The sequence below is a fragment of the Mustela erminea genome, chromosome 18, assembly GCF_009829155.1.
Source record: "Mustela erminea isolate mMusErm1 chromosome 18, mMusErm1.Pri, whole genome shotgun sequence".
NCBI lineage: Eukaryota > Metazoa > Chordata > Mammalia > Carnivora > Mustelidae > Mustela > Mustela erminea.
Genome location: NC_045631.1, coordinates 39,499,301 through 39,520,895, shown reverse-complemented (window position 1 = coordinate 39,520,895; position 21,595 = coordinate 39,499,301). Strand labels below are relative to the sequence as shown.

Here is a 21,595-nt window from a genome sequence, read left to right as displayed (position 1 = left end):
AATAATATGATGACACAAACTAGCTTTTATGGAAGGAGCCTAGGAGTCAGACGAATGTCGTAATTTCCACTGGCCAAGCGCCCCCGCCTACTCGTTAAGACACGCTTGTTTCTCCCGCCAAAGTGACGTCAGGATCAGGTTCTCACCAACCAGAGCCCTGATTGGAGGATGGGAAGGCACTAAAGCCCATTGGGCGCCAGCGGCAGTCTGGTGGCGGAGGGGCGGGGGAAGCCAAAGGCACTTCAGCCTTGTCTGGCCCCCCCAACCACCAAAGCGCGTCCCTCCCCCAGCTAAAAGGAGTGGTCGCCAAGCTCCTGCGCTGCACCCACTGACCCCAAGGCGCGAGGTGCGGTCTCGCTGTATATTCCTGGAGCAGAGGGTAGCGCAATTACCCCCGCCCCCGTCCTCCTGATCCATGCACAGGGAGACCCACGCCCTGCGGCGGCCCCCCAGGCCTCCCTGCAACACCCGGTAATGCAATCCACGGGGGCGGGGGAGGCGGCGGCAGCGACAGCAACGACGGCGGCGGCGGCAGCAGCAGCACTGCCTCAATCTAGAGACAACCAGAAAGCGGAGGAAAATGGCTCCGAGCAGGGACCGCCTGCTGCACTTTGGGTTCAAGGCGACAGTGAGTGATAGGGAAAGGGAGTTGGGTGGCCGGGAAGGACATACGTGGCTGCACAGGCTACCGGGGAAGAAGCGACAAGACTTAGGGGGCTGGGAGGACTTGACAGAAAGCTCAAGTGCTTGCTGGGTGGGTGCGTGCTGTCTGCCGGCGAAGGGGATTAGATGGGCTCCAGTACTAAGTGCAGTTGTCCTGCTTTCCTCACTCGCGAGCACGCGCGTACTCACACCCTCCCCACAGCCCCTCCCATACACAAATACACACAGACAGATAGGCACTTCCCTTCCTCTCCTTCTCGCGGTGGGCTTGCGTGGCTCGGAGGCAAGAGCCGGCTCGCGCCGCCGCCGCCGCGCTCCGGCTGCTCCCGGGCGGACAGTCGCGGACTGCGCCCGGGAGTGGGGGAGGGGTGGTCCCGCGCCGCCGCCGCCGCCGCCGCCGCGCGCTCCTCCTCCTCCCCTCCCCACGCCGTTCCAGGGCCCGGGCGGCTCTGCCCAATGAGGAGCGGCGTTGCTGGCAGGTGGGGAGTGTTTTTGTTTTGGGTTGAAGTTGAGGCTGAGGAGAGAGAAGAGCTAGCGACGAGCAGTCGTCGCCGCCGCCGGCTCTGCGGGAGGTGGAGGAGGCCCCGCCGGAGCCGAGAGGTTTCCCCTCCCCGCGAACGGCCCCTGCCCGCCGCTCCTCTACCTCTTCCCGGTCCCGGAACTCCGGGGCCTGCCCGGGGCCCCAATCTTTGCACTCCGCACGCCGCAGCGCCCGGCCCCGGCCGCACCCGCCGGCCTCATGAGGAGGGACGTGAACGGAGTGACCAAGAGCAGGTTTGAGGTGTGAGCCTGGTAGTGGTGGTGGGGGTTTGGGGCGGCGTGAGCAAGGCGATTCCCGCTCTTGTGCCCCGAAAATTTCGCTCCGCACGGAGCCTCCTCCCTTGCCTGGCGCCGTCATCCACCGACCGCTTGGGTTGCCAGACTTCTTCCCCCTTTTTCGCGACCCGAAAGCCGGGTGCAGCCCAGCTTTTCTAGTCCTCCGGGCTGGTCGCCTCCAGCCTGTTCCACGAGCGGGCCCCGGCTAGGGATTAGCTCTGGCGCCCTAATTCCCCCCTCCCCCCAGTATCACTCAGCTTTCCATTCTTTACACAACCCTTGGCTTGCCTCCCTTCACCCGGCAGAAAAAGCATCACGGCTCCGATCAACCGGAGCTGGCTTCTTTTCTTTCTGCCACCTTCTTCGCGAAGCGAGAGGGAAATTACGGGCCAGAGGGCCATTTCTCAGAGTTTCAGAGACCCCGGTTAAACTGGGGAAGTGGTGGGTGGTAGACAGGGATGATAGAGACGACCACGAGTTTTCGTTGCGGTGTTTGGTTTGGGTATTGTTCTGATACTTCCTCTTCTTTCCCGTTTAGTCTGTACTTTTGTAGCTCATTGTTTCTGGGAACTCTTAGATGTGTACGGTCTTTGAGGTTGGGACGAAGGTTGGAGAGACTTCAGAAAATCCATTCTTTAAGAACTTTTTCTCCTTTGGCGAGAAGGGTTTGTAGCTAATGGAATGGAGGAATGAATGAGGAAATAGGAAAACACCTGAAAGCGTCTTCAGTGAGTAGTTACCGTGTTAAGGAAGTGATTCCTTTGGGAAGTGAGGTATTCTAACTGCGTGTGAATTTCAGTAGTGTTTACTGAGGGTATAAGGGAAAGAAACTTCTACAACTGGAAGAGTAAATGTTACCTAGCCCTTTCTGGCAGAGAATCAGACTGACCTGGGATCACTCACAGCTCAGTGTACATCTCACTTGGTGTTTTTCTTCATTTCCATTTGAAGGATGAAATTGTAAGACCCTGAGACAGAAGTTTAAGGAAACTTGCCCACCAGGTGCGGGGTGTGAAACTGTTACCTAAGGGTCTTCACTTTAGTCTGTTCCTTGGTTTCTTTTTATGCTTATGGGGAAACTATTTTGATTTATTCATGAAGATCTGGGTAGAAAGTGTTGGGGAGAAGTTTAAATTCAGAGTGCTACAATATTACTGTTGGAGGTGAGGAGTGGAGAAAAATGAAGAAATTGGCCCCTTTAGAGTTTTTGTATTTAATTTAATCATAGGAAGAAAATATAGTAGATATAATTTGGTGTTTACTTGAACAGAACTTTAGATTGCCTTGAAGTAGAGAGATCCAATAAGCTTAATTTAGGGTGGTTTTGTATGTAGTACTACTGTATGGTAAAAGTCCAGACCATCATTAAAATTATTGAGTGGACTTCTAGCAGTTAACAGGAATCTTGAAAGAGAAACCCAAATACTAAAGATCAGAGTGGGGGATAGCCTTTTGCAGTTGAAGTCTGCATTTTGCTATTTTCTTTTAGACTGAGTTATTGTTGGAAGGAGTTCTTTTGTAGTATGTGTTTTAAAATTAAATTGCTGCATCCTATTTTTGTAATTACCTTATATTTTAATTTGTAGTTTACTTGCAGTGGTGGTACTATCATAATAAAATTGATTGCCTTGTTAAGTATATCTGCTTACCTTGAACTAAACCAATGGAAGCTTTCTAAAGGTGTCTGATAAGATAAAGAATAAGAGGGGATTAAAAAACCCTCCTTCTACAGTATTCATGATTAGTTTTTGGTTTATAAATAATTTAGTCTTTTATTATGATAAGAAGGGGTCCAGTTTACAAGTAGTAAAACAAGCTGTTAGGTCTCTTACGAAGTAGTAAACTTACTGCTAATTCATTGAAAACATTTTAAATATTTAGTTTCAGTGGATAAGACATATAGACAAGACAGTCTTTTCATATCTAAAACATTTACATCAAGTTACCTTGTTTTCTTTTTTTAAGATTTTTATTAGTTTATTTGACAGAGAGAAAGAGACAATGAGAAAGGGAATACAAGCAGGTGGAGTAGGAGAGGGAGAAGCAGGCTTCCCGGGGAGCAAGGAGGGGGATGTGGGGCTTGATGTGGGGCTTGATCCCAGAACTCTAGGATCATGACCTGAGCTGAAGGCAGACACTTAAACTGAGCCACCTACGTGCCCTCAGGTTACTTTTTTAATTCTCAAAGTTACAGAATGGTTTTCAAAGGACCGATAGTTTTATGATAGTAAGTATAGCTGATCCCTGAGAATTTTTTTTGAGGGGAGGACATTTTTGTAGCAAATAATAACTCATTTCAAATTATGGTTAATACAGAAAGTGAAAGATTATTGTTTTATTTTTCTTAGTCACTTTTTTTTCTGGGTGGAAGATTGATTCATTAAAATCTTAGAAGGAATATTATGTGCATTATTCTTTTGGATGTTGGAATGCAGGCCACACACTTTAAATCTCATGCTCAGGTCTGGAGCTGTAGAAAAAAATTTTTAAGTGAAAATAAAGGGAGTAGAATACTCCAGACATGGAGCCAGATATGTAGCATCCTGTAGAATAGCCAGAGTAGACGATAGCCGGGTAAAAGAGCTAAAGAGATACAGAGATGTGAAAATTTATTGTTCTTTGCTATATCACGTAGGCATTAACCTTCCACAAAAGTAACTCTTATAAGCTAACACAGTGCTGGCTAATGTGTCTCTCAGTTGAAATTCTTCATCTAAATACTTTTTATTACATTACTTATAGTATACATTGTTTTGTGGCAAATATTGATAATTTCCTTTCAGACTTAATTGAATCCTGATGTCACTCCCTGAGATAGGTGTTTTACCTCAGTTACTTGTAATTCTCACAATTCTGTTTTACCGTTGAGGAAAGCTGGGGCCCAAGAAGTGCTCAAGTTGCATAGCTAGTAAGTGGGGGAGCCAAGATTTGAACCTGCTCTCTGTCCCTCTGCTCTGTTTTTAGCATAACATAGCATAAATACCCATAAAATGTGTGGACAATTACTTTCCTACATTTCTTCATCCAGTATATTTTATTTTGTCTTTGCTATCAAGAATGAAGTTGTCCTTCATTTGAAGTACTATAATGCGTGTTACCTTTTAAAAAAAAGTTTAGGGGGGAGGGGCAGAGGGGAAAGCAAGAGAGAGAATTTTTTTTTTAAAGGTTCTACTTATTTATTTGACAGACAGAGATCACAAGTAGGCAGAGAGGCAGGCAGAGAGAGAGGAGAAAGTAGGCTTCCTGCCCAGCAGAGAGCCCAATACAGGCAGATCCCAGGACCCCAGGATCATGACCCTAGCCAAACGCGGAGGCCTTAACCCACTGAGCCACCCAGGTGCCCCTGAGAGAGAGAATCTTAAGCACGAGCAGACACCATGCCCAGTGTGGAGCTTGACTTGGAGGGCTGATCTCACAACCCTGAGGTCATGATCTGAGCTAAAATCAAGAATTGGATGCTTGGATGCCTGGGTGGTGCAGTCCGTTAAAGTCTGCCTTCTGTTCAGGCCCTGATCCTGAGGTCCTGGGATTGTGTCCCACACCAGGCTCCTTGCTCAGCGGGGGATCCTGCTTCTCCTTCTGCCTGGCATCCCCTCTGCTTGTGCTCTCTTGCTCTCTCTCTCTCTCTCTCTCTCTGACAAGTAAATAAATTTTTTTAAGTTTTTTTTTTTTTTTTTAATTGACAGAGATCACAAGTAGGCAGAGAGGCAGGCAGAGAGTGGGGAGGGGAAGCAGGCTTCCTGCCGAGCAGAGACACCCGCCCCCCCCCACCACCATGTGGGGCTTGATTCCAGGGTCCTGGGATCATTACCCGAGCCGAAGGCAGAGGCTTAACCCACTGAGCCACCCAGGTGCCCCTAAATAAATAAAATCTTAAAAAAAAAAAAGTGTTGCTGGGATGCCTGGGTGGCTCAGTCGGTTAAGCCGTTGCCCTCCGACTCAGGTCATGAACCCAGGGTGCTAGGATCAAGTCCCGTATCAGGCTCCTTGCTCCTCTTCCCTGCTTCTCTCTCCACTTCTGCCTGCCTCTGTGCGCGCGCTCTCTCTCTCTCTCTCTGACAAATAAATAAAATCTTAAAGAAAAAAAAAGTGTTGGATGCTTAACCAGCTGAGCCACCCAGATGCCCTTATGTGTGTTACCTTAACACTCAGATTAGTTACAGACAGGTATAAATATCTAAGCTAGCCCTCGGATCTTAAGTTTAGATTTTTTTCAGTAAAGCCTCTCCATTTCATCGTTGTCTTAGTAGCTCCATCATAAGATGACAGTACTGTCGGAGTAAAATTTCTATCCTTTTGGGTTCATTAAAAAGTCTAGTTACCTATTATGAAAACATTAACCAACATCACAGATAATATTGACAGTTTAATCAGTGCCTGGAAATGTTATAATTCATACAGTTAGGAAATAAGTTCCAATTGGGATACTTTGAATCCCTGTTCATTACTGTTTTTTCATTATACCTCACTGCTGCCTTGATAAATGTATAAAATTACAGCCTGTAAGATTAAATTGTACTACTTATTTGCCTACTTAAATATTAAATTGTACTACTTATTTGCTTCATTTTATCAAGACAGTTTGTCTAAAACAAGAAAAATCATAAAATCTGGTATGGCAGAAAGAATACACTGTGTTGGGAGTTGAAAGAACTGGATGTTAATCTTAATTTTTGCCACAAATTAACTATAACTTTGGTCGTTTCTTTTTATTTCTCCAGTCTGCTCATTTCCCTCCTTTGAAAAACAAAGAAGTTAGAATCAGTTGTTGTGGTTCATTTTATTCCAGAATCCTGTGAGTCTGTAATTTTTAATAGAAAATTGGAGGACCACATTTCCTTGGCTGTTTCTCCTAAAACAGCCACTCCAATATTGTTAAAGTTTGTAGGCAAAGTTGCCCAGTACTGCTAAGGCCGCAGTAATTACCTTTTTTCTCCCGTAAGGTTTTATCTTCTAAAGAACATTCTGGGGGCCCTTGGGTGGCTCAGTTGTTAAGCGTCTGCCTTTGGCTCAGGTCATGATCCCAGGGTCCTGGAATCTGGCCCCGCAGAGGAGGGAGCCTACTTCTCCCTCTCCCACTCCAACTGCTTTGTGTTCCCTCTCTCACTGTCTTTCTCTTTCTCTCTCTCTCTGTCAAATAAATAAATAGGAACATTCTGCATAGTAAATGACCATCTTTTCCTAATTAGTTCAGGTGGAAAATGTACATTTTTCCAGTGTGTGACAGCCATTTGCTTCATTATGTTTGAAAAGCCTTGCAATGGGAAAGTGTACTAGTAAAAGTAAGGGATTTTGTTTTTAACACTTTAAAGATTAGTTTGAAAGCAGTTATCTATTATTATACAAGAACCAGATTAGAGGTCTAGGCATTTGGGGCCTATTCGGATATTGTGTTTTTTAAAATAGTGTTATTTGGGCGCCTGGGTGGCTCAGTGGGTTAAGCCTCTCCCTTCAGCTCAGGTCATGATCTCAGGGTCCTGGGATCGAGTCCCACATCGGGCTCTCTGCTAGGCAGGGAGCCTGCTTCCTCCTCTCTCTCTGTCTGCCTGCTTCTCTGCCTACTTGTGATCTCTCTCTGTCAAATAAATAAAATCTTAAAAAAAATAAGATAAAATAGTGTTACTAATGTTTATTGTGTAATTATGGGTCCTTTTTACCTTGTTTTGTTGTTTTAAGATTTTATAATTTATTTGACAGACAGAGATCACAAGTAGGCAGAGAGGCAGGCAGAGAGAGAGAGAGGAGGAAGCAGGCTCCCAGCTGAGCAGAGAGCCCAATGTGGGGCTCGATCCCAGCACCCTGGGATCAGGGCCTGAGCCGAAGGCAGAGGCTTCAACCCACTGAGCCACCCAGGTGCCCCTTGTTTTGTTGTTTTTTTAACATTTTATTTATTTATTTTTTTTTGAGAGAGAGTATGAAGAAGCAGTAGAGGGAGAGGGAGGGGCAGGCTCCCTGCTGAGCAGCTACAGTGTGGGGTTCTATACCTCAGGCCCCTGGGATCATGGCCTGAGCCTAAGGCAGTCACCTAACTAACTGACTGGTGTCCCTCCTTTTTACCTTTTAAAGTTTGGTATGTTGTTATCTTGTACTTACTGTAGTAATTCATTATTTTAAAATCAATGTATGTATGTTTCTACAGTCTACGTAAGGTAAGTCATTACACATTGAAAATTATGTTTTCCATGGTCATTAAAAATTTTTAACTTGGCAAAATCTTTACAGAGTATGGTCTTAATATTTAAGGTGATACGTTCTTATTTTTTAGATGTAATCTATTTCTGCATGGAAGATTTTCATTCATTGAATCAGTATTAGAAATGTTCAGAAGTATTTACACTTTCAGATTTTTATATTCTTATGTTTTAGGTCATTTGTCAGTTTTAGCTATTATTGTTGGTGTCACTTTTTGATCTTAATTTATAAAATCCTCCTGTTTTTATCTCCCAAGTGTCTCTCTTCAAATCTTGGTCTTGTTTTTCTTGCAAATTATTAAGTACTTTTGTTACAGGCCAGGGATTCCATACCCAACCCTTAGATTAGTTTCCCAACCTGTGACACATTGGGAACTGAATTAAAATTTTCAGTAATCTAACTAGTACTGTGGTTTTTGAAGGGTATTTTTAGATGTTCAAAATAAAATATTCCGTTACACCAGGAAAATCCAAGGGAGGGAGGAAGAATAAAGAATGCCCTTAAATTGACCAAATTCAGCTGCTTGTGCATAGTTGTCTTTATACTGTTTCCCTGCTTGGTTCCAGACTTGGTGGATGCTTAGATCAGACCCTTACCCAAAGATTGACTCAGAAAAATGCAGGCATACAACTTGATTTTACAGTTTTATGTCTTAGCACATTTGGACCCATTTGATAAAAGATTTTAACTTAATAGCAACTAACATTAGGTGGTGGTATTGAACTGTGCCATGGTATTTGTGCTTGATTCATCTTGTTTAATTATATAACTTTTTAAAATAAAGGTATGTATTTAGGTGTAAATAAATCCAAAATATATTTGCATTAGCTTTGGAAGACTTTCTTTTAAAAGAATGGCTTTGCTGCATAGTTATTTTCAGCACATAATCTAATAACTATATAGCAGACGTGTGAGTTATAGCAATAGGTTAAGTAGCCTCTATTCCCTAATCATTTTTCCTCCAATTTGACTTTATGATATTCTCTTGAATTTAATAAGCCTCATATCTGACGGTGGTAATCAGGTAGAAATGTAATTTAAGTCATTTTTGCTCAGTCTCTTAAGTTGCTGTGAGGTTAAAGTCACCAATTAAATCATGGTAGACAAGAGTTTAGTCAATCATGAAATATATATTGGCAGTTTCTTCCATTTTTTAAAAAAGATTTTATTTATTTATTTGACAGACAGAGATCACAAGTAGGCAGAGAGGCAGGCAGAGAGAGGGGAGGAAGCAGGCTCCCTGCTGAGCAGAGATTTTCCCCATGTGGGGCTCGATCCCAGGACCCTGGGATCATGACCGGAGCCGAAAGCAGAGGCTTTAACCCACTGAGCCACCCAGGCGCCCCTTTCCATTTTTTAAAAAGATTTTATTTATTTGGGAGATAGAGAGAAAGAGAGAGAGCATGAGCAGGGGAGAGAGGGAGAAGCAGGGTCCCCACTGAGCAGGGATCCTGATGTAGGGCTTGATCCCAGGACCCCGGGATAATGACCTGAACTGAAGGCAGCCGCTTAATCCACTGAGCCACCCAGGCGCCCCTTCTTCCATTTTTGTCCTTGAATTTTGTCCCAGGAATTTCTAGTAAAAACTAAAAAGGAAATAGAATACTGTGAAAGCAAGTAGAAAATTGATCTTGTGCATTACTTGCTAAGACAGAAATCATATCTAACAATATGGGGGTGAAGGTAAGCAATAAATGAAATGCCTGCCTTTATATAATTAGATATATAGATTATATCTATATAATCTTTATATAATTAATCTTTATATAATCTTTATATAATTAGATTTTATATAATTAGATATGCCAGCTATTACGGTATTTGTTGGTTAGTGTGCTTCCTGATCAACTAGAGGATGCAGGCAGATATAGTTTCATAAATTGTTTTAAAGTAAAAAATGGAAAAGCATTTTCAGTTTTACTTCTAATTTGTAACAATAAGAAGCCCTAGGTATAGGTACTCTGAGTGCTTCGAGTTTGCTTTACTATCTGCAGAATAAGGTGATTTATGTGGCAGGGAAGACAGGCAAAAAGAAAACAGTAAATTATCTAGATTAGGGCGGGTTTTTAAATATAGAGTGCCTATTCTTATGCATATGCCACTCTTGGTTGACAGTTTAGGCCCAGGGGAAGGTCATTGCCAACTCTGTGTATACTGAATTACAGTTCACCAACAAAGAGCCAGTTTTGTTATGTTTTTCTTTTTCTTTTTTCCTCTTTCAGAGAGGGTGGGTGGGGAGTTGCCTGCAAATTAACAATTTAATGTTAACGGTAAATGTTAGCCACAAAGTTTTCCAGAGTTCTCTGTTAGAATATTATTCTTTTTTTGTCATGTTATTTTTTTTTTTAAAGATTTTATTTATTTGACAGAGAGAAATCACAAGTAGTCGGAGAGGCAGGCAGAGAGAGAGAGGGAAGCAGGCTCCCTGCTGAGCAGAGAGCCCGATGTGGGACTCGATCCCAGGACCCTGAGATCATGACCTGAGCCGAAGGCAACGGCTTAACCCACTGAGCCACCCAGGCGCCCCTTGTTTGTTTTGTTTCTAAATCATTCTTTGTCAACTTATTTTTTGAACCAGATGATTTATACATTTTAATGTTCTAGTTTTGAAATTAATTTGAGTAAAAAGAGGATGAAAGTGTTAAGGTGATTTCTTAAGGATTTCTTAAGGATTTGCAAATGGAAATAATACAGTTCTGAATTTTGAAATAAGTACTCACATCCATGTATTTTATAAATATGCATTATATGTATATATAATGATATGTATGTAATAATGTGTGTGTGTACTGGTATCTGTATGTCCTTTGTGGACCTCCATTGCTGCAACTGTAAGTTCTTTCTAGCATAGGAATTCTGTGATTCTCTATAAATAAGTCCCCTGACTTGCTGCAGATTAGAGATTAGATACTCAGTTTTATTGCCAGTGTTCTTACATTTCTTTGCTTACAACTGCTAGTAAAGACAAAACAGCCTGTGTGATCTTAACCCATATTCTACTTTGGAATCCTGGTTGTTCTTGCGCTGAATTCTTATAGAAGTGGAGGTGGACACTTAGAGAAAAAGCTGGTGTAGGTCTTTCCAAACGAATATATTGGTCAGAGGAGTAAGGAATGGATATAATATCCTGGAGTTTAGTGTGCTGTGATTCAGTTTCTTAGGATGTATGGAATTTATATAGAGAGAATCTGTTTAAGAGCATTAGCTTTGTCTGAGCTCTGAGTCAAACTCTGAATTCTGAATTTAAACCCTGGCTTTGCCACTTAACCATCTCTGTGAGCTTGGGCAAGTTATTTAATCTGTCTGAGTCTCATATTTTCAATATCCAAAATGGGTATAATGCCTACTTGACTGGATTGTGGGGATTTAATTCTGTAATGTTAGCACTTAGCAAGTTGTCTACTGAACAATAAGGTCTCGGTAAATAATGCCTATTATTTTATTACTTAGTGGAATCTACCACACAGTAAGCACTCAGTAAATGACGACTCTCATTATATTTCTTTAAAGTAGAAGTGTTTTGTTTTTTGTAAGTGTTGGTCTTTTTTTTGTTTTTTTAAGATTTTATTTATTTATTTATTTCACAGACAGAGATTACAAGTAGGCAGAGAGGCGGGCAGAGAGAGGAGGAAGCAGGCTCCCTGCTGAGCAGACAGCCTGATGCCAGGCTAGATCCCAGGACCCTGGGATCATGACCTGAGTCGAAGGCAGAGGCTTTTACCCACTGAGCCACCCAGGCACCCCAAAGTAGAAGTGTTTTTAATTAAGACTTTTTGTAAGTCATTATTTTAATTTTTTTAAGGAAAAATTCTGTTCCAAAGGAAAGAATGTAACTAGTTATCTCTTTATTCATCTGATTCAGTTTTATGTATTGGGTTTATGAAACAGGAACACCTATGAATTTTAATCAGTGTAGTTGAAGAGTAGTAATTTAGCAGTGTTTAAATCTGGAGTTTATACTGCAACCAGTATTGTATTCATTGTTAGGCAGATGTGGGTAAATGCCTCTGAAGATGAGAAGAACCAAATGGTAAGTTGACATTTAAAACACTAGATCAGTCAGCTTTTACCCAGAAACCAGTCTTTCTCCCTTCCCTGATTTGTAGAAAATAAAGCTATGGCATGACTGAACACAGACAAGTAGAGATGTATTTATTTTTGAAAAAGAAGTCTACATTGCTGATACTCTTTCCCCACACTCATCCTTATCAGCTTTTTTTTTTTTTTTAAAGATTTTATTTATTTATTTGACAGAGAGAAATCACAAGTAGATGGAGAGGCAGGCAGAGAGAGAGAGGGAAGCAGGCTCCCTGCTGAGCAGAGAGCCCGATGCGGGGCTCGATCCCAGGACCCTGAGATCATGACCTGAGCCGAAGGCAGCGGCTTAACCCACTGAGCCACCCAGGCGCCCCCTTATCAGCTTTTTGAAAATTGTTTACATGTCCTTCATGTAAAGAAGCCCAGGTTGGAAAAAATCACATCCTAACTTATTTCTGCAACCCATTTGTGGGAAAGAAACCTGACCTGTTTTGGAATTCTCCTTGGATAAGTTAAAACATCTATTGAATACTATAACTTTCCTAACATATTCTCATGAATAGTACTTCAGGAAGATAAGGGACTTAATAGTATTCTTAGCCAGAGCTAACAGGTACACAAAAGAAGTTTCCCAAATCTAGATCTCTACAACAACAATAATGCAGTCTCACTGAGGTCAAAACATTTCTTAAGAAAGAATAATTGTATGTAGATTATATGCCTCAAAAGGTAGATTATAGGCCCTAAGTGACATAAATTTCTTCTGAGCTCATCAGTCTCTGGTCCAGACAGAAAAGTTTGGCCAAATATAGGAATCAGGATCCCAAGGCACCTAATGTTGGCACTGTTGTGAACTTACACTGAGCCCTGGGAAAAACCACTTACCTCTGTTTGTCTTTAGGGCTCTAAAATAAGATTTCAAATGTGTATTATGTAACTTAATACAAACTAGATTGTTAGTTAAAGGTGAAATCTAATATAATGTTGTATGTCAGTTATAGCTCAGTTTAAAAAAAAGATAAAACCTAGAACTCTTTCTAATAGTACTCCCTAAGTGGACATTATTAAGGAGGAATAAGTGAAACTAAATTTCATTTATAGAAACTGAATGTCACAATAGAAATAAATAAGGAAGGACCTGAACATCTGTTAGAATTACCAGTGAAGTTTCCCAATACTGATCCCTTAAAACCTTTGGATCTGACATGCAAGTTTCAGAAGTTCCTTAGACATAATATAAGTTTATGTTAAAAAACTGTGAGGGGCGCCTGGGTGGCTCAGTGGTTTAAAGCCTCTGCTTTCAGCTCAGGTCATGATCCCAGGGTCCTGGGATTGAGCCCCGCATTGGGCTCTCTGCTCAGCAGGGAGCCTGCTTCCTCCTCTCTCTCTGCCTGCTTGTGATCTCTGTCTGTCATATAAATAAATAAAATCTTTAAAAAAAAATACTGTGATAAGGAATACAAATGTAACTTGTATTTGCAACCTGAACTCCATGGAGAAATAGATTTAACATACTATGAATTTGTCATCTTAAAATCAGTACACCGGTCAGGTTTCTGTCCTATCCTAGGTGTTTTAGTCCTGGAAACAAGATGCGGTATCTAATATATAGCACCTAAAAGACAATTAATTTGTTACTTTGGTGTTTTACATGAGCAGATATGTTCAGTTTCACCAGCGAAACCACCAGGACACACTATACAGCCTCTTAAGCTATGAGAAACATCTGTAAGCTCAGGCAAGCTTATCTGACCTTGTCTAGGGCTCAGAAAATCTCAGTATAGAAAATCAAGGTGCACTGCTGATAGTTCAGTACTACACAAAATTTACTTAGCTACCAACTGTGTGTCAGATATTGATAGGTGTTAAAGGTACAAAGCTGGTACCTTTAAACAGGCGTTTAAAACATTGTCTCTCAGGGAGTTTATAGTCTAGTTAGGAAGAAAGATAATTAGTAGGTTCTGTTAAATGCAGGGTTAGAGGTATTGAAGAGTGACAAGAACCAATTTCATGAAAAGCATTCATAGTGCATTTAAAAGAAAACAAAACTCATTGACCCTGATTTTTAAAAATATTAGCACTTTACTGTCAGGCGTAAACTCTTAAGAGTGCAGGTATGAATTACTTACCCTTCTTTCTGACATTCTCTGCATATTTACAAGAAAGGACTAAGGGAAAAGATAGGCAGGTTTTTATTAGTAATTTCTTTGAGTTTGCTGACCCATCTTTAGGCAAACAAAACAGTAGCACCACTAATAATAGAGCTAATCAGAGTCACTGCTCCTCACTAAAGCTGGACATTCCTCTGAGATTCAAACAGAAATTAAACAAGGTTAGAAAAAGAATAACAACAGGAAAGTAACACTTTGGCCAGTAGTTCCAGGAGTTCATTGTATAGTTTGTCGGTAAACACTGGTGCTCCATTTGTTTTTCAGGGAATAAATAAATCTCCTTAAGAAATTTATGAGTGACTTTGCATAATGCTGAAGAAAAAAAAGTTTATATATATATATTTTCAGCATGTGTATATATATATATGGCATCCTACTCACCCCCTCCTTCAGTAGGAGAGAGATTTGAACTTCTCAAGTAACAAATTGATACAGTATTTTACATATTAAAGAACATGTTCCCGTTTATGATTTCATTTGAACTTAAAAAAAATCTTGTGTGTTAGATGGAGGGTGTTTCTCTGCTGTTTTATAGATAAGAAAGCAGATGCTCTGAAAGGCTGTTATTTTCCCAACATTAAATAGCTAAGTATAAAAGCCAGAACTTTAATCCAGTTGACTTGAAGTCTGTTATACTTGTCTCTAGTGTATGCTGACAAGAATCAGTTGTTTTGAACAATTTATTCATTATTCCTCTTTTGATCCATAACAGGCGTTTATAAGATGTTGGTTAGAACTGATTTAACACTTGAGTTTGTGGCCATGAAACTGAGCAAAGCTAATTGTGTGGAGGGATTACAAAGTATGGGAATAGAACCTGTACTTTGGCTTATTAGCCATACTTACTAGCCAACTTAAATAACTCCCTTAAACAGCCATGAACAAATATTCTGTGTAAAGAATATCAAGGTACCTGTGTAAATTACGGTTTGACCAAAAGCTCTTAGTATATAATCCATATGGTCTAATAAAACTGAGTTGATTACCTTCTTTACTGTAATTCTTTGTGAAGACTAGGAGTGAGCTATTAAAACAGTTCAATAAGTATTTGTAGAACCTTGAATATAAGTTTGTGAAGCTTCATATTAAGCCTTTACAAGTGTTCTTTGGTTTGACTTAACAAAGTCTGGGCAGCATTTTCCTCAGTTTTGAATTGAGCCACTCAGGCATCTCTATTTATTTCAGTAATGTAAAATTTGCATTAAAAATGATTCCATTAAAAAAAAAAGTGATCCCATCCATGGACACCTTGGTGGCTCAGTCAGATAAGCGTCTGCCTTTGGCTCAAGTCGTGATCCCAGGGGCCTGGAATCGAGGCCCGCATCCTCTGGCTCCCTGCTCAGTGGGGAGCCTGCTTCTCTTTCTGCCTGCTGCTCCCCCGGCTTGGGCTTGCTTGTTCTCTGACAAATAAATAAAATCTTTAAAAAAAAGTATCTCACCCATGAAAATACAAGGTGTTCTAGAGTTATGGTCAGGATCTATCTGACCCTTCTAACCATTATCAAATACATGTTAAAATGAAATGTGTAATTAACTCATTTTAGTCTTTTTTTTTTTTTTTTTAATAAGTAAATTCTAGGCCCAGTGTGGGGCTTTAACTGATGACCCTGAGTTGAAATATCTACTAACTGAGCCAGCCAGCCACCCTATACCTTTTTAGTCCTGACAATACTACATAGGATCCAGTTTTGTTCTGTGTTTTACATGCTCTGGGTATAGTCAGGTGACTGGGGTTTTGTGGGTGTTGTTGGTAACAGTATTGGTGACAGTATTGGTATTGAATTAACATGAGAATGATAAACCGCAGGATTCAGTGCAGTATTAGTCTGGGAACTAGGGGAGAATATATAGGCTCCACATTTGCACTCAGTGTTTTTCTTCTCTGCAATTAAGCCTGGATACACATTCAGGATGAACATTAGCTAGTCAAATAGTATTTGTAGGTAGTTGTTATGCTTAGTGCCAGTAGTACTCTTTTTAAAAAATTTTTTTAGTATTTATTTATTAGAGAGCAAGTGTGCATGAGAGAGCACAAGTGATGTAGAGGGAGAAGCAAGCTGCTTATCAAGCAGGGAGTCCAACATTGGACTCGATTCCAGGACCCTGGGATCATGACCCGAGCTGAAGGCATTCACTTAACCGACTGAGTCACCCAGGCGCCCGCCCCATCAGTAGTACCCTTAGAAAAGGAAAGCATCGGATGGAAATCAAAGTAACACTTAACCAAAACTAGCTCAGTAAACTTTCCTGTATGTAGTTTTTATTTATAGCAGCTGAGTTGGCCTATGACTGTTTAAGTGGTGTGCTCTGTGAAGTGTTCCCATTATTGTAGCCAAGGGAAACTAGCATCAGCCTCTTTGGCTGTCCTAAACTAACTTCAGGTCCCTAAGTTCAATGTATTTCAGGGACATGTTTCTGCCCACTTCTGTCTTAAAGGCCTGTGATCTAATTTGGGACTGAAAATAGAGGCTCAATTAAATTACTTACTCCTGGAAGAGAAATGAAACTATAATTTTCTGTTTATCTTAAAGTGAGTTTCAAGTGAAAAGTAATTCCTCTGCCCCCCATCTCCATAGGTAATCATTGTTAATTGTTTATTATATATACTTTTGTAAATTATGCATCTATTATGTATGGTTATGTTCATATTTTATGAATAAACAAGATTATACTAGACATAAGTTTTTTAGCATCTTTTCCCTCTTTTAAGTTAGTAAGTTTTATGTAGTTTATATAAGCAATACATTAAGAAATTCTTAGTTAAAATATTAAAACATTTTAAGTATCATAAAAATTTCCTCTTACACTGCCCATAATCCCGATCCTGTCTACCTAACGAATAAGAACCAGTTTTAAACTTTGCGAATATCCTTGTAACTCTTTTATTGTGCTTTTCTTTATGTATGTGCCTTTTTTTTTTTTTAAGATTTTATTTGAGAGACATAGACAGCACAGCAGGTAGAGTGGCAGCGTGAGAGGGAAAAGTAGACTCTCCACTGAACATGGAGCCCACCGTGGGGCTCGATCCTGGGATGTCCCGTGATCATGACCAGAGCTGACGGCAGACGCTTAACAGACTGAGCCACCTAGGCACACCTTTTATTATGATTTTATATAGCATTAGTTTTCTGTGTATGTGTTTACATAATTAATCTCATATTGTATCTGTCATTCTGTAGTTTTAAGTACAGTATGTCTTTTTTTTTTTTCAGATTTTATTTATTTATCTGACAGAGACACAGTGAGAGAGGGAACACAAACAGAAGGAGTGGGAAAGGGAGAAGCAGGCTTTCTGCTGAGTGGGGAGCCTAATGCAGGGCTTGATCCCAGGACCCCGGGATCATGACCTGAGCCAAAGGCAGTCACTTAACGAACTGAGCCACCAGGCGCCTCACTACAGTATGTCTTAAGAGATCTATAGATGTATTTCTTTTAACAGCTACATAGTATTATATAAATACTCTAGTTTATAAAGCTAGCTATTAATGGACCTTTAGGTTTTCTCCTTCGCAGATTAAACAAAAATGCAACAAATATTCTTGTACCCATACATATGCCTTCTGGTGTATATGTGCAAGTGTTCCTTTATGGCAAATACCAGGGAGAGGGATTTTGGGGTCATAGGGAATATGTTTTTAGATTTATTAGATATTGTCAGATTGACTTCTGAATTTATGTTTCGGCCCATAGTGTATGAGTGAACTTGTTTCTTTATACCTTCACTCAAAATATGATGTTTCTCAACTTTAAAATTTTTTGTTGACTGGTGAAAAGTTGTATTTTAGTGCTTTATTTTGTATTCTCATTACTACTGAAGTTGAGTGTCTACTGTTTTATGTTATAGTCTTTGATGTTTTATATTGATCACTTTTATTTCTTCCATAGATTACCTATTTTATCTTTTGTCAAGTGTTAGAAATTGGGTTGTGTTCTTCCTAGGCATTCCTGATATTGAATACTAGCCCTTTGTCTACTTACATATTTGCAAAAACTTCCATTGAGTGGGCTTGTCTCTTTGCTTATATTTTTTCTGTGTTTATATAAAAAAAAGTCCCTTATTCCAAGATTATAAATATCCTTCCTTATTTTGTCACATTAAAATTTTTTTTCAGGGGCGCCTGGGTGGCTCAGTGGGTTAAAGCCTCTGCCTTCGGCCCAGGTCATGGTCTCAGGGTCCTGGGACCAAGCCCCGCATAGGTCTCTCTGCTCAGCAGGGAGCCTGCTTCCCTTCCTCTCTCTCTCTGCCTGCCTCTCTGCCTACTTGTGATCTCTGTCAAATAAATAAATAAAATCTTTAAAAAAATTAAAAAATAAAAATTTTTTTTCATCTGTTTTTAATCTTCCTGAAGTTTATTTTGTAAGATAGGGTTTTAAATGAGCTTGTGGATACCCAGTTATTCTACCATGGTTTAGTCCATCTTCTCCCCACTGGTTTTGAAATGCCTTTTTTTTTTTAAGATTTTATTTTTTATTTGACAGAGAGACACAGTGAGAGAGGGAACACAAGCAGGTGGAGTGGGAGAGGGAGAAGCAGGCTCCCCGCTGAGCAGGGAGCCCAATGAGGGACTCGATTTCAGGATCCCGGGATCATTACCTGAGCAAAAGGCAGACACTTAACTAACTGAGCCATCCAGGTGCCCCTTGAAATGCCATTTTTAACATAAAACTAATTAATTCAGAGGTCTGTTTTTCAACTGTGTTCCGATTCATACATCTATTTTTTATTGCCAGTACCACAGTTCTGGTTAATTGGCCTTATACATTAATCTGGGGAAATTCATAACTTCATAATATTTTCTTTCCCGTTCATGAACATTATACATATTTAGCTTTTTCCAGCACATTTGTATAGAGTTCTTCCTTTACAATTTTACCCCGTTTTTATTTTTGCATTCTTTATCATTTTTAATAATATTATAAGTGGACCTTTTTCCTGTTATATTTTCTAATCACTAATTCAGTCAGCAAATGTTTGTTGAGTAATTTATACATGCATGGGATTGCTATTGATGCTGAGGGTATAAAAGTGGACAAAATGCAAGAAATGCCCTTTGGGAATTTAAAATGTAGTGAGGGAAATTCAACATAAAACTGGTTTTAATAGTAATTATAGGGGTGCCTGGGTGGCTCAGCAGGGTAAAGTGTCTGCCTTTGGCTCAGGTCATGATCGATCCCAGGGTCCTGGGCTCTCTGCTCTGCAGGGAGCCTGCTCCACCCCCCCCCCCCCCCCCCGCCTGCCTCTTTGCCTACTTGTGATTTCTGTCAAATAAATAAATAAAATCTTTAAAAAAGTAATTATATAATATGTTGGATGCTGATAAGTACTGTGGACAAAAATGAATACAAGAAAAAGAGGAAAGGAATTGGGCATGGTTCGTAATTACATAAAATGGTTAAGGAAGACCTGACAGCTGAAGTGACCATTTGAGCAGAGTTAGAGACATCATGGACAGAGCACCTGATGCTCCCTTGGTGGAGCCTGTGATTCCTGATCTTGGGTTTCTGAATTCGAGCCCCATGATGGCTGAACAGATTACTTAAAGGAAAAAAAAAAATGACAGGGGTGCCTGGGTGTCTCTGTCTTTAAGTGTCTGCCTTCAGCTTGGGTCATGATCCCAGGTTCCTGGGATTGAGCCCCACGTTGGGCTCCCTGCTTGGTGGGAAGCCTGCTTCTCCCTCTCCTTCTCCCCCTGCTTGTGTTCCCTCTTTAGCTGTGTCTCTCTCTGTCATATAAATAAATAAAATCTTTAAAAGAATTAAAATTAAAAAAAGGAGCAAGGAAAGACCATTATAGGAGAAGGAATGCAGATATGAAGGTAGGATTGCGCTTGTTGTGTTCGTGGAATGGCCACCAGGTAGGTCCTTGTGGCCAGATGATGGTGAAGTTGGATTGCTGTGGGAGGGAGTGAGGTCAGAGTTAGAAGTGAGAATGGAGAGGGGTTGGTGGAGAGCAGGGCAGACCATGAATGGGCTCATTGGCTCTTAATTTTATTCTGACGAGGGAAGCCAGAGGGATTTGGGGGCAGAAGAGGAACATGCTGTATTTCAAGTTTTGAAAGGATCATTCTTGCTTTTTGGAGAAGTATTGTATAACTGGTGTTTAAGGTTCTTGCAGTAATTCAGAAAAGTAATAGTTGTATCTTGTGTGAACTTGATTGTGATGGAGGTTTAGGAAGTAATTGGGTTCTGATATATCCTGAAAGCAGAGCTGATAGGGTTTACTGTCATTAGAAAGCTATGAAGTATGTTGATTTTTGTGTGCTCATTTTTGTATCCAGTTAGGATGCTCTCAGCTACAAGTTAACAGGAAACTTGTTTAGTAGCTTAAATAATAAGATGATTGTTATCTCACATTATAAGGAATCCAAAGCAGAGCTTTTTCTAGATTAAGAATCATGGTTTAGAGAAGGGGTTTTCTAAGTCCAGTTTCCTTAACAATCACCTGGAAAACTGGCAAGTCACCTGGCCCATAAAATTGCATTTCTAGGAAATATAAAGGTGATCCCTAAGTGAGTATCACACTTTGGATAATATTGACTTGGAACACAATAATTAGAACCATAATTTAGTGTTCAGTGAGCAGAACTGTGGAACCAGACTACCTGGATTCATATCTCCCCTCCACTATTTCCTGTCTGAATTTTAAAACTTCAGGTATATTGATCTTAAGGTACTGTTTTCTTGGTCATTTCTAATTTTGATTTAGTGTGTATAATATATGTATATTAGTTACTTATGATAATAGGTGTTTGATGTTTCTTTGTGGTCAAGAGCATCATCAATTTTTTTTTTTTTTTAAGTTTTTTTTTTTTTTTTTAGGATTCCAGATTTTTTTTTTTTTAAAGATTTTTTTTTTTTTTTTTTTTTTTTTTAGGATTCCAGATTTTATTTATTTTTTTTTTATTAAAGATTTTTTTTTTTTTTTTTTTTAGGATTCCAGATTTTATTTTTTTTAAAGATTTTTTTTTTTTTTTTTTAGGATTCCAGATTTTATTTTTTTTTTTAAAGATTTTTTTTTTTTTTTTTTTTTTTTAAAGAGCATCATCAATTTTTGTAAATATTCTGTGTTGGAAGACAGTAGAATTTTCTGTTTATTGAATGCTTGGGTTTGATGTGGAAAAAAGATCACAGACAAAAGATTTTAAAATGAGACTGTCTTTTTAAAGAACTGAATTGCAGAAAGGAAGAAGTGCTTATGAGCCAGAGGCTGGAGACCAGAATACCCAATCTTCTTAACATTTCTCAAAATTGTGTCTATTTATATAAATATAGATACCCCCTTAAGTAGAGGAAACCAAAGACTTTTAGGTGGAGAAGGAGAAGTGGACTAATTGTCCCCTCCTAGGGGAGGGGAAAGCGGACCTTGTATTTCTTTCTTTTTTTTTTTTTTTAAGATTTTATTTATTTATTTGACAGACAGAGATCACAAGTAGGCAGAGAAGCAGGCAGAGAGAGAGGAAGGGAAGCAGGCTCCCCACTGAGCAGAGAGCCCAATGCGGGGGGTTGATCCCAGGACCCTGGGATCATGACCCGAGCCGAAGGCAGAGGCCTTAACCCACTGAGCCACCCAGGCGCTCCCGGACCTTGTATTTCTAACCTAGAAAAATTTTAAAAGTCTGTTTAAACGTGGAAAACTTCGAGAGGGCTGGTGATAGTTTTGAAAGGGATCATAGTGTTTGTCCAATAAAACATTTTATTATCTATTATTTTCTTTT

General features: G+C 40.1%; 1 protein-coding gene across 4 annotated transcripts in view; it reads left to right on the top strand.

Moving 5' to 3' along the window:
• Positions 1–205: 205 nt before the first annotated feature.
• The window catches only part of FBXL20 (F-box and leucine rich repeat protein 20), a 104,474-nt gene continuing 83,084 nt past the window's right edge, over positions 206–21,595 (top strand). The window contains exon 1 of one of the 4 annotated variants that reach the window (XM_032322894.1): positions 206–628. In XM_032322894.1, the coding sequence (XP_032178785.1) occupies positions 581–628 (48 nt within the window). In that variant the 5' untranslated portion in view covers positions 206–580. Of the gene's footprint in view, positions 1,445–21,595 lie in introns of all 4 variants that reach the window. The other 3 variants (XM_032322892.1, XM_032322893.1, XM_032322895.1) reach the window with 3 other exon arrangements.